The 12,523-nt window shown below is 59.2% G+C and overlaps 1 protein-coding gene across 1 annotated transcript; it reads left to right on the top strand.

Moving 5' to 3' along the window:
- The first annotated feature begins 134 nt into the window (after window positions 1–134).
- On the top strand, window positions 135–11,737 carry PROZ (protein Z, vitamin K dependent plasma glycoprotein). The gene is made up of 8 exons (XM_068984394.1): window positions 135–1,157; window positions 3,340–3,503; window positions 6,179–6,203; window positions 6,592–6,705; window positions 7,881–8,012; window positions 8,298–8,383; window positions 9,531–9,648; window positions 10,266–11,737. Exons 1-8 carry the CDS (start codon window positions 1,079–1,081, stop codon window positions 10,850–10,852), a joined length of 1,305 nt encoding a protein of 434 aa, XP_068840495.1. The 5' UTR covers window positions 135–1,078; the 3' UTR covers window positions 10,853–11,737.
- The last annotated feature ends 786 nt before the right edge of the window (window positions 11,738–12,523 follow it).

The following is a 12,523-nucleotide window of genomic DNA, read 5'->3' on the forward strand; positions in this document are numbered from 1 at the left end:
CCCCCAGGGGCCGGCCTGCAGCAGGTGTAGCCCCCGCCTTCAGGGCGGCAGGGTGGGCTCCATTATAGACGGGCCCTCACGACAGCCACCGTGCCACCCCGATGGGGCCAGAGCCCCGGGGAAGGTCGTCCTGAACTACAGGCAGGACAGCGTAGCTCTGGTCTCAGGCTGCATCATCACGCGGGGGTGTGCCCTCCAGGACGACGCCCAGAGTGGGCTCAGCGGGGCCTCCATGGTCCTGCATCCGGGAACGGGACAGCCCGGGAAACACCCCACGTGAGAGTCTGAGGGAGACTCGGAGGGTGCAGGGCGGGGATGCCTGGGGTTCTCGCCAGGGACCTTACCAGGCGGGAACCCGACACCCGGGCGTGCGGGGACGGAAGGAGAGACCGGCAGCCAGAGAGAGACCCAGAGACGGGGACGGGGACGGACAGCCCCGGGTGGACTCCGGGCTGGCCGCTCTGTGCTTTTGCTGTCCCCTGGCACAGTCAGCGTCCTGCTGCCCTCGCGGTGCTGAGCGTGCTTCCCAGCACGTGTCCCCCGTGGCTCCCCGGGAGGCGGTGGTGGGCCCCCCCGCCCTGGACGGAAGACCGGCAGCCCCGGCCTCCCGCCCGGCCCTGCCCTGTGGACCCCGTGAGGCCTCCAGCCCTGCCCCGAGGGTCTGCCTCGGGCCCCTGCCCGGGGGGCGCGCTCTGCCGGCTGCTGTGTTTAGGTTTCTCCCAGGGCAGCCCTGAGGAGACCGGCTCGTCCTAAGCGGCCCCGGGGCTCTGCGCTCTGCCGGCTCTCAGTCCCCGCACCAGGCAGAGGCGGCGCCTCGCCCCACCCTCGCCCGAGCGCTGAAGCCTCCCTCTTCCGCCCCACGAGCCAGCGCAGCAGCCCTCCGCCTCGGGCTTCCATTTCTCCGTCTTTTCCCCTCTCTGCCTTAAACAGAGAAACGCGGGAGGAGAGCCTGCACGCAGGACCCCGACCGCGCTGACGCAGGCTCTTCCGAGGGCAGCCTCTCTGTGCGGGGCGGGCTCCCTGCGCCCAGGCGGCCGCGCTGGCGCGGAGCCGGCGGGGACTTTGGCCCACGCTGACCATGGCCGGCTCCGTCCCGCCGCCGCTCGCCGTCCTGGGGCTGCTTACCCTCCTCGCCCCGCACGCCGCCCGGCCCACAGGTGGGTGCTCGGGGGCTTTCTCTGGGGGCTGAGGGGCCCCGGCAGGATTGGGGTGGTCTGCGCCCAGCTCCTGGTCTCAGTGCTGTTTGTGACGAGTATGTCGGAAGTAACCGTGTCCTCTCGGGTCCCCAGGGGTCCAGACAGCTAGCCGCCAGGTCTGGGGCTCAGGACACCAAGGGGCACAGCTTCCGGGGAGCCCCGAGGGGACCCCAGCCCCTCCACAGCCCCTGCCCAGGGCCCCTTCCCTCCCAACCTTCCTATACCGCTGAACCCAAACCAGCGACCGCAGACAGGGGACCCTGGACCACCGCCGCTCATGTGGCCACGATGTCTCCCCGCAACTGCTGGCCAAAGTCACGTTGCTGGGAGTTCAAAATACACCCGCCTGCACCGCTTTAGCACAGAAATCAGAACACACACTTGGTTCCTTGTAACAGTCGTGTGTGTTGAAACAGCGGTGTTCTGGTCTGTCGGTTAGATTAAAACGGTCATACCCTCCTCACGGCCCGCGTGGACCCAGGAAGAGACGCTCGCCCAGCCTAGGCCACCTTTGGCACTGCTCGGAGAAAAGAGACACAGTCCCTGAGGGGACAGGGCCGCTGGCAGAGAACCTCCTCCCGAGGTTCAGTCACTGCTGTCGGCCCGGGGTCTGGAACTGGCAGTAATCTCGTGTCCCGTTCGCCTCGATGGCAGAGACGTGGTCTTTCTCAAATCAGGCTCCTGTTTCAACCAAAAGGAAACCACAACACACAGGGAAAGAAGACTGCCAAGAACCTGCAGGAAAAAGAACAGAATCAGACCCACGGAAAGCTGCTGCCAGGCAGAGAGCACAGGCCGCGTGCAGTAGAGAGAGGAGGAAACGAGACAGCGCCGCGCTCAGACAGCGTGGGAAGGAGCCGGACAGAACTTCCGGGATGGAAGCATAGTCGCTTGACTGTTCACTTTAAAATCCATTAAGTATGGATTTTAATAGATAAAAATCCATTAAATATAAAGTGAAAGTAAATATTCACTTTAAAGTATATTCACTTTAAAATCCATTAAGTATGGATTTTAATATATAAAATCCATTACATATAAAGTGAAAATAAAATATTCACGTTAAAGTATATTCACTTTAAAATCCATTAAACAAATGAACCAACACAAAGCATTTGGAGAAAGGTTCTCCTTTACAGTAGAATGCCAACAAGTGAGTGCAAAGAAGGAGAATTGTAAAACTGTTATTCCACAGCTAAAATGGTAATAACTGATCCAGAAGAACTACTTTACTGATGTGGAAAACATTCGGCTAAAGACTGTTGGGGAGGCAGGACATCCGTGTCCCTAAGCATCTGCCTCACCTGTGGACACCACCTATGCAGTGCCCCCCAAACGTCATGTTCACTCAGAACCTCAGAGTGTGGCCTTTAGTTGGAAACAGGGTCTTTGCACATCATCCTCAATTAGTGACAGTGAAAGTTGCTCAGTCTGCCCTGCTCTCTGCCGCCCCATGGACTCTGCGGCCCATGGCCTTCTCCAAGCCAGAATACTGGAGTGGGCAGCCGTTCCCTTCTCCAGGGGATCTTCCCAACCCAGACGTGGAACCCAGGTCTCCCGCACTGCAGGCAGATTCTGTACCAGCTGGGCTATCAGGGAAGCCCTGACTCCAACGACCGCAGCGCTTTTGAGAAGGTTCCACACAGTCCTCCCTGACGTGGCCCTGGTCCCCATGTTCCAGAATGGCGCTTAGAGCTCCAGCCCTCACATCTGTGTCCCAGGCAGCAGGATGGGGAGGGAGGAAACAATGGCCAAGGGCCACACCAGTTGCCTTTTTCCAAGAATGTTCCCAGGAGCTGCGGCCTGGCCCTTCTCTTCGCCACCGTTCGGCCATTCGGCCTCCCTTAGCACCAGGAGGGTCTGGCCATGCAGCCGCGTGGCCAGCTAGAAGTGGAGGGCTCTAGTCCTGGCAGAGGGCTGCCCGGAGGACACAGCCTGCTCTCCGCCGCCCCCCCTCGGGCTCCCGCCCTCCTGTTCTAAGCTCCGTCCTGCTCACCTGGCTGCCCGCGGAGGGCTGGGGCCCGGTGTCGTCAGGGGCAGGAGGAAAGGGCCACTCATGGTCTGCATGCCCGGAGCCCGGAGCCTGGCCCCCGGGCCTCAGCCCCGCTCGCTGAGGTGCCTGCACTCCCGTCTCGTCCTGCAGTCTTTCTTCCCGCGTCGGAAGCGCACGAGCTTCTGGCCAGGTGGAGGCGAGCCGGCTCCTACCTCTTGGAAGAGCTCTTCGAGGGGCATTTAGAGAAGGAGTGCTTGGAGGAGGTCTGCGTCTACGAGGAGGCGAGAGAAGTGTTTGAAGACACCGAGCCCACTGTGCGTACCCCGCCGCACACTCGCTGGCTTTCCCATCACTCTGCTGCCTCCGAGGCCTGTTCTCCCAAAGAGACTCAATTAAGGAGTCTACTCACGTGCGTGGGAGGTTGGTCCAACCCAGTCGAAAAGACGAGGAGTCGGACACTGCAGGCAGTTGTTTCCCCAGCCTGTCAGTGGGGGTCCCGAGGGCAGCTCAGTCCCCCTAAACGCCCTAAACTCTTCCCTCAGATTCAGCAAGCTAGCACCCTGAGTAGCCGGACTCCTCACGGAGGTCCCTCAGCCTGTCGGGACTCCCAGAATTTAGTATTTTTAATAGAGATGAAATGGTTTCAATGTACCAACAACACAAAAATCCTCCCTAGGACGCCTCCACAGTAAGAACATCTCTCATAATCAGCACCCTGGATCAGAAGTGACGACACGTACACTAAAGATCACAGCCAAGACCTCGCTGGTCTGTTACCCAGAGGCTTGTCAGGGGGCAGACAGTGGGGCTGAAGTTCTGTGCGTAAATTCTCAGAACAGCAAAACACGTAATATGCTTTACATATCAAGGCAGCAATATTTAAAGTTGATTCTGAACAAATGTTGACCTGTTTCTTAAATATACATACATACATATATATATATATTTTTTTTTTTTTAGGGGGCTTCCCTTATAGCTCAGTAAAGAATCTTCCTGCAGTGCAGGAGACCTGGGTTTGATCCCTGGGTTGCAAAGATCCCCTGGAGAAGGGAATGGCAACCCACTCCAGCATTCTGGCCTGGAGAATCCCATGGACAGAGGAGCCTGGCGGACTGCAGTCCATGGGGTCCCAGAGTTGGACACAACTTAGCGATCAAACCACCACACACATATTTTAAGGTCCATTTATTTATCCGCTTCTTTTCGGCTATGGCGGGTCTTCACGGCTGCAGGCCACACATATATTTTAGGGTCCATTTATTTACCCGCTTCTTTTCGGCTATGGCGGGTCTTCACGGCTGCAGGCCACACATATATTTTAAGGTCCATTTATTTACCCGCTTCTTTTCGGCTATGGCGGGTCCTCAAGGCTGCAGGCCACACACATATTTTAGGGTCCATTTATTTACCCGCTTCTTTTCGGCTATGGCGGGTCTTCACGGCTACAGGCCACACATATAGTTTAGGGTCCATTTATTTACCCGCTTCTTTCTGGCTATGTCGGGTCGTCACGGCTGTAGGCTTTCTCTCTTGTGGCAGGCGGGCCCCCTCTCCCTTGTGGTGCTCAGGCTTCTCGTCGCGGTGGCTCCTCTGGAGGAGCGCAGCTCTGGGCTCGTGGACTCAGCAGTTGCGGCCCAAGGGCGCTAGAGCTCTGGCTCGGTAGCTGGGCACGAGGGCTTAGGTGCTCCGAGTCGCGTGGGATCTTCCTGGGCCAGGGATGGAGCCTGTGTTCTTTGCATCGGCCGGCAGACTCTTTACCGTGGGACCAGGGAAGCCTCTCTCTAATATATTTTTTAACTGCTTTAAAATATATTTTTCGGATGCCCATGTATAAGAAAACTCCTCTGAAATAGACCATCTTTCATAGAACTGGGAGAAATGAAAAGTTCCTGGTGAAAGAAAAGCTGGGCTCGCGCCCTGAGGCTGCAAGCCCACTCGAGCTGTTGGGAGCCGGGGACGGTGTGTGGCTCGTGCGCTTACCTCCAGGCTTTAAGCCTGGGGGGTCTCCCACCTTTAGCTGCCCTGCCTGAACACAACGCCTCCCATACGCAATTTACAAACTTCCATCATTGCTGAATTGGCTTATAAAACAGAAAAAGCAGTGAGAATTTCTCACATCTGCATCCGGCACTCTGCGGAGTGGGGCCCTGGAGACCACCGGGACGGGAGGTGCCCGGGAGGCCGTGGGGTCTGTGCTGCGTCTCAGCTACTGACACTCTCCCTTCCTCAAGTGGGTCACAGCAAATACACACCAAACAGGACGCGGAGCATGCGTTGGGGTGGATGTTCAGTCCCTCAGTCCTGTCCAACTCTTGCGACTCGATGGACTGCAGCCTGCCAGGCTCCTCTGGCCTCGGGATTTCCCAGCAAGAATACTGGAGAGGGTTGCCATGCTCTCCTCCAGGGGATCTTCCTGACCCAGGGATTAAGCCTGCCTCTCCTGCACTGCAGGCGATTCTTTACCACTGAGCCACCTGGGAAGCCCAGGACATATATTCAGTTCAGTTCAGTCGCTCGGTCGTGTCCGACTCTTTTGCGACCCCATGAATCGCAGCACGCCAGGCCTCCCTGTCCATCACCATCTCCCGGAGTCATTCATTAAAGAGGGCATTAAGTAGGTGTGGCTTCCCTGGTGGCTCAGCTGGTTAAAGAGTCTGCCTGCAAAGGGGGAGGCCTGGGTTCAATCCCTGGGTTGGGAAGTTCCCCTGGAGAAGGAAATGGCAACCCACTCTGGTGTTCTTGCTTAGAGAATCCCATGGAGGGAGGAGCCTCCAGACTACAGTCCATGGGGTCACAAAGAGTCGGACACGACTACGCGACTTCGCTTCACTTAAGTGAAGCAGATGTAGAGAATTTCACATTCTCGTTTCAACCAGCATTTTCCTACTAAGTGAACAGAGTCAGCATTTTCTCACCTTCAAGCTCAGCTGCAGGAGAAGGTGGGAGAACAGGTGTTTGGTTTCTAACACTCTCATGTTAACTCGGACAGGATGAATTCTGGAAGACATACACGGGTGAGTGTCCCCTCCACCCCGCCTGCCGCCTCCTCTGCTTTTTGCTTTGATGGGAGGAGGCATCAACCCCGCTCTCCAGGGCTGAGAACTCGAGGCCAGAGGATTCCCAGTGTCCAGCCTTGGGCTCCTGGACTTTGACCCAAAGGAAGGGCGCCGGGCCGCGGGATGAGGGGGAAGCTCGCCCGCCCCCCAGCTCCCATGGGCCTCATGCTGATGGCCAGAGCCGGTTAAGCTGCGGAAGGCAAGGCTTGCGGGTGCTGTTTGGGGACCACGGTGCCCGGGGGTCTCCAGGAGGCCTCTCGGCAAGGAGATGGATCCTAGAGGGGCAGGCGGGCAGGCTGAGCCAGGGGCGTCAGGGGGTCACCCGTGAGGGGCGTCCTCTCTGCAGGCGGCTCCCCATGTGCCTCCCAGCCTTGCCTCAACAACGGGTCCTGCCAGAACAGCATCCGCGGCTACACCTGCACCTGCGCGCCGGGCTATGAGGGCCCCAACTGTGCCTTTGGTGAGCCCCTCCCCTCCCCGGGAGCCCCGCCCCTTCCCCGGGAGCCTCTCCCCTCCCCGGGAGCCCCGCCCCTTCCCCGGACCCCCGCCCCTCCCCGGGACCCCCACCCCTCCCCGGGAGCCCCTCCCCGGGAGCCCCGCCCCTTCCCCGGGACCCCCCCCCCCCCCCGCCCCTCCCCGGGAGCCCCTCCCCGGGAGCCCCGCCCCTTCCCCGGACCCCCGCCCCTTCCCCGGACCCCCGCCCCTCCCCGGGACCCCCGCCCCTCCCCCGGAGCCCCTCCCCGGGAGCCCCGCCCCTTCCCCGGGACCCCCCCCCCGCCCCTCCCCGGGACCCCCGCCCCTCCCCCAAGGGCTCAGCTCCCTGGGTCGTGGGTGCGAGACCGTCCTCAGCTTCTTCACCTGGTGTCCCTTAAATGTTGCGGGTTGGGGCGGCGGGGAGCGGGGGTCAAAGCAGCCAGAGACCCCTCCATGCAGAAGTGAACTCCGCTCTCGATGTTACGGAACCTGCTCCACCGGCCTCCCTGAGAGCTCAACCGGGTGCTGGAAGGACACCCCAAGTGCAGCGCGCCGAGCAGGGGTCCCAGCTTCACCCCACATGCGTCCCCTCCCCGTCCCGACCCCCACCTCGAAGAAGCCCCTTAAGATGTCCAGCTGCCGTGGCTGGAAGTGAGCCCACAAAGGGGCCAGGAGGATCCTTGTGAAGGGCCCGCGGGGCTCCACCCCCGTTCGTTCCTGACCCGGAATGGAAGCGCTCACATGAGCGTGTTTGGAATGAAAGGCCAGAGCCCCATGCTCAAGGATAGCTGTTCAGTTCAGCTCAGTCGCTCAGTCGTGTCCGACTCTTTCAACCCCATGGACTGCGGCACGCCAGGCCTCCCTGTCCATCACCAACTCCCGGAGCTCACTCAAACTCATCCATTGAGTCAGTGATGCCATCCAACCATCTCATCCTCTGTCGTCCCCTTCTCCTCCCGCCCTCAATCTTTCCCAGCATTGGGGTCTTTTCAGATGAGTCAGTTCTTCCCATCAGGTGGCCAGAGTATTGGAGTTTCAGCTTCAGCATCAGCCCTTCCAATGAATATTCAGGACTGATTTCCTTTAGGATGGACTGAAAAGGATACTTCAGAATGGTTGTTTCCGGGGTAACATTTCTGCTTTCCCCATTTTCTTTTTTAGCTAAAAACGAATGCCACCCTCTGAGGCTGGACGGGTGCCAACACTTCTGCTACCCGGGACCAGAGTCCTACACGTGCAGCTGCGCGAGGGGCCACACGCTGGGCCAAGACCGCAGGTCCTGCCTCCCCCACGGTGAGTCTCCCCCCGGCCTTCCTCTGCAGCGACTCTGAAAGCCCACTTCCCCTGCTGTGGCTGGTCCGGGCTGGGGGAGCGGGCTTCCCAGCCCCCACCAGGCTCCCTACCCGGCCCCCACCCACCATCTCTGAGAGCAGGCATGGAATCCCACCTGCTCTGCATATACATGAAGTATCTCAACCTAACGGGCACCACAGAGCAGGCTGGGTCAGCACCGCAGTCACCCCACCGCCTGCCCTGGGAGGCTCTGACCTTTCTTTCCGTGTGGCCGCCACAATGAAGACACGTGTGCGTGTGGAACCCTTGACTCTGAGTGCTGCCCGAGGCCCCAGCGAAGCCAGCAGAACCTTCTGCCTTTCCCGTGGCAGGTAACAGAAACACGTTTTAATCTTTTGTTACGTTTCACCCGTCTGTCACCTCTCCTTTCTTTGATTTAGGTGAACTGTCTAGAAACTCCACTTCAAAGCATGTTCTCATGCTGAACTCACCGCTTCAGTGTCTTATGTTCTAACTTAGCAACACAAGAAGTTATGATGTTGGCCCTCCTCCCAAACTACTTCAAGCACTTTCTTTCACGCTCGTCTGCTACTTTGACCAGTATTTTATTCTTTTCTTGCTTTTCTAGTGACTCCACAAAATAGGCACTATTTTTAGTAATCCCACCACTGTGGGTTTGGGTTTACCTACATTTTGCGTTTTCCCTGCATCCCAGGCCTCTAATACAGATCACGCCGGGCTTCCTCAGCCCTGTCAAGAGAAACACCACGTTGCCCACAGACCTGACTTAAATTTTCTAGCAGCCACGTGCCTAGAAAGCGGGTGGAATTAATTCTGATGATGCGCTTTATTTACCTCAGAACGTCTGCATGTTATTTCGACACGCAATGAGAAGTTTAGTTGAACCTGAGATACTTACGTTTCCTCTTTCTGACTGAGTCTCGGCCCGCAGACGTGTAGTACAGCATTTCTCACTTGCCGGCACATCCCGGCTTGGACCGGTGGATCGCGAGTGCTCAGTAACCATAGCGACCATCACGTGACAGAACGCTTTACGGGTTGCTCTAGCAACCGGGCTGCACTCGGCCCCCTGCGCGTGCGCGTGCGCACTTCTGTGCAGGTGCGGAGCGCGTCATCCTCACCTGACGCTTACACGCGGGTCCAGCCAGGTGGAAGCACGTGGCCGCTGTGTGGAGGCCTGGCCAAGCGACAGCCGCAGTTCAGTGACCGCCAGGACTGGAAGGGTCGAGGGAGGGGAGCTCGAGGGAGGGGCGAGCCGGGGGTGGGGCTCGGTCTCCCCGGAACTGTACCTTTGGTGACTGGCCCCGCAACCCCGCGCACCCGTCGCTCACCTCTCCCCTTCTCGCCCCCACCGCCCTCCGCGCGCTGAGGGGGGCTCAGTAATGGGCGGGTGCGCTGGGCTGGCTGGAGGGTGTGCGCCCCACATTCTCAACCACCGCACGGTGGTACCCCCAAAGGCTGCAAAGACTTCTCTCTTGTCTGCTTTGGCTTTCAAAGGTAAAACTAACAAATTCCGAAGGAGAAGACTTCTGCGGGGGTGTTCTAATACTGGACAACTTTGTGCTGACAACAGCCACATGCTCACTACTGTGCACAAACATTAGTGTGAAAACACGTGAGTACGTTGCCATTCAGTTGGATAAGATGGCACCGGAAACAAAAACTATCCTATGTAGAAATAAAAGGAAGCCCTTTAATCTAGAATTCTCGCGCCTAGCTTCCCGCTGGTGAGATCACTCACACATTCAAAGCAGTGGGGACTAGCTAGCGGAATTCCGGGCACAGCACGCAGGCAGTGCGGAATTTGACAGCCAAGGAACGGGGCACTTGGTTTGACACCGAAGCGGAGCACTCAGACCTCCGTCCTTGCGCCGGGGCTGTGTTCTGAACTGCTCCACAGTGCTGCCTAGGACCCGCGAATATTGACAGCATTTTTACCCTCCTTCCTCAGACATTTTTCAGTCAACAGGCCATCAGCCTAGAAAATGACTCAACAGGCAAGTCTGATTCACTCCGCCAGGTTCTTCCTAATTTCTTCCGACCTTTCCAGCCTCCCCTCACTGTGCCCCCGCCGCGGCCCCAGGACGCACACTTGGTTTTGTAGAGAAGAGTGAGGGAGAGGCCCCCGCTGGGGCACTCGGGGGGGCCCCTGGGCAGACCGCGCAGGGCAGGGCAGGGACGCGGCGAGGCGGTGCGCGGAGTCGCCCTGAGCCCGGCCCCGCCTCCTTCCAGGCTCCGGCTTCCAGGTGCCAGTGAAGGGCGTCCACGTGCACACGAGGTTCGAGGCGGACACCGGGCACAACGACGTGGCCCTGCTGCGCCTGGCGCGGCCCGTGCGCTGCCCCGACGCCGGGCGGCCCGTCTGCACTGCCGACGCGGACTTCGCCGAGCGCGTCCTCCTGTCGCAGCCGGGCGTCCTGGACGGCTGGACCCTCCGCGGCCGCGAGATGGTGCCCCTGCGGCTGCGCGTCACGCACGTGGAGCCCGCGGAGTGCGGCCGGGCCCTCAATGCCACGGTGACCACGCGGACCAGCTGCGAGCGGGGCGCGGCGGCCGGCGCGGCGCGGTGGGTGTCGGGCAGCGCGGTGGCCCGCCAGCACCGGGGCGCCTGGTTCCTCACCGGCCTGCTGGGCGCCGCGCCCCCCGAGGGGCCCGGGCCGCTGCTGCTCATCAAGGTCCCCAGATACGCGCTCTGGCTGCGCCAAGTCACGCAGCAGCCGAGCCGTCCAAGAGACGACCGGGGTCAGGGGCGTGGCGGGGAACCGGTGCCGCGTGGGCGGTGGGCGTCGACAGCCCTTCCTCCGGGACCCCTCGTCTGAACTGAGCCCCCAGGAGGGAGGGAGGCGCGTCCAACAATAAAAGCGGACCCTGAACAGCGCTTCCCTGAACCTGCCGGGAACCGGGGTTCAACCCAAGAGAGGCGACTCTGGGTTAGCGGGCGGGGGTAGCTGCACAGCGGCCTCCCAGCTGTACTGGGGGCGAGGGTGTGGCGCTCGGGACCCGGTGGCAGCCCAGGGAGGAAGGCGAACTAGGGCGGGTGCGCGGCCCGCGTCTGGGGCGGGAGCAGGCAAGCAGTTCTGCGTGGAGGGTCCACCGGCCCCAAGAGGGCGGAGCGGCCAGAACCTGCAGCGTCCGCACCAGCGAGTCCCACCGACTGCAGCCCCTCCCCCACAGACAGGAGCCGCCCTGGTCTGCGCCCAAGCGACAGCAAGAGCACCTGGGCAGATGTGGTGTGTACTTCCGCCACCATATCTCAGCCAGGAGGTGCCTGGCTCACCGAGCATGGAGGGGCCCTCACGGCTGAGCTCCGGGGACGCCAGGGTGGGGCCCTGAGGGCAGGCGGGACCCAGAGGCTCGTGCACACGCGCACTGCTGGGGAAGGGGGATTGTTTTAGGGGTTAGAACTGTGATGCACACTTTCTTCTGACTGGAAAATCTGTAGGATTTCGGTCTACTGACCCCCCTTGCCTTCCTTCATTCTTGCCAAGGTCCTTTCAGAGAAATGGGCCAGTGCATCCGCAGATTGGCCAAAAAAGTTATTTCTGGGGTTAAAGTGCAACATCAGAAATGAAAGAAAGTGTTTTTGAATTGTTAGACATAAAAATCTGAACTGTGTTTAAACTCCCAACGTGCGGTGGTATTCTCTTCAAACTGTCTAAGGCCATCAGCTGCCCAGGATTTGAAATCTAGCAAAGAACTGTGGTTTTACATGAATAATCCTGCAAAAATATCTGCAGTCTTGCTGCTGATGTTAATTTGCCATATAAATCTGTATTTGCTGGAGCAGAAACCCTATCTGGAAATGATCGCAAACAGCGCAGGCAGACTCTCCCTACAGCATGTGTGGGCTGCACTTCCCTGGCGGCTCAGACGGGAAAGAACCTGCCTGCAGTGCGGGAGGCCTGGGCTGGACTCCTGGGTCGGGGAGATTCCCTGGAGAAAGGAATGGCTACCCACTCGGGTACTCTTGCCTGGAGAATTTCGTGGACAGAGGAGCCTGGCGGGCTACAGTCCATGGGGTCACAAAGAGTCAGACACAACTGAGGGACTAACATTTTCACTTCCACTAAACACAAAGGCCACAGCTGAGAACGCTGCAGGCCTGCAGGGCAGCTGAGACACAGAATGGAAACCTCTCATCCACCACGCGTTACCCCAATACCGTGCTCACAGATCAGGTGAGGCAAGCAAATCACAACAGTAAAACTCAAGAAGAGAGAATGTGATTAGATGGCAGAGACTGTCTGCTTCTTTGGCATCAGTTCTCAAGGCCAGGCCGACCACTCTGCACGGGCTTCCAAGCCAGCGGGAATGCAGCGCACTCGCGCCTGAGGTCCTGTTTCTGTCACTGTTTTGCCAAGTACGACTTTGACCTCATGTTATTGTTCATTGTCACTCCTTGATTTTCAGTGTCACTACTTACTGGTCAAGAAAGTGCCTGAGAGTGTCGAGAACAACCCCCTTCCCACACTACGAGATCCAGGCACATT

The sequence above is a fragment of the Capricornis sumatraensis genome, chromosome 12 (genome assembly GCF_032405125.1).
Source record: "Capricornis sumatraensis isolate serow.1 chromosome 12, serow.2, whole genome shotgun sequence".
Classification (NCBI taxonomy): domain Eukaryota; kingdom Metazoa; phylum Chordata; class Mammalia; order Artiodactyla; family Bovidae; genus Capricornis; species Capricornis sumatraensis.

Excerpts from the sequence above, each read along its gene's own strand:
- PROZ (XM_068984394.1), top strand. The coding sequence starts at position 1,079 with ATGGCCGGCTCCGTCCCGCCGCCGCTCGCCGTCCTGGGGCTGCTTACC. Across the intron at positions 8,384-9,530 it reads TTCTGCCTTTCCCGTGGCAG|GTAAAACTAACAAATTCCGA; the intron begins GTAACAGAAACA and ends TGGCTTTCAAAG. Across the intron at positions 9,649-10,265 it reads AAACATTAGTGTGAAAACAC|GCTCCGGCTTCCAGGTGCCA; the intron begins GTGAGTACGTTG and ends GCCTCCTTCCAG.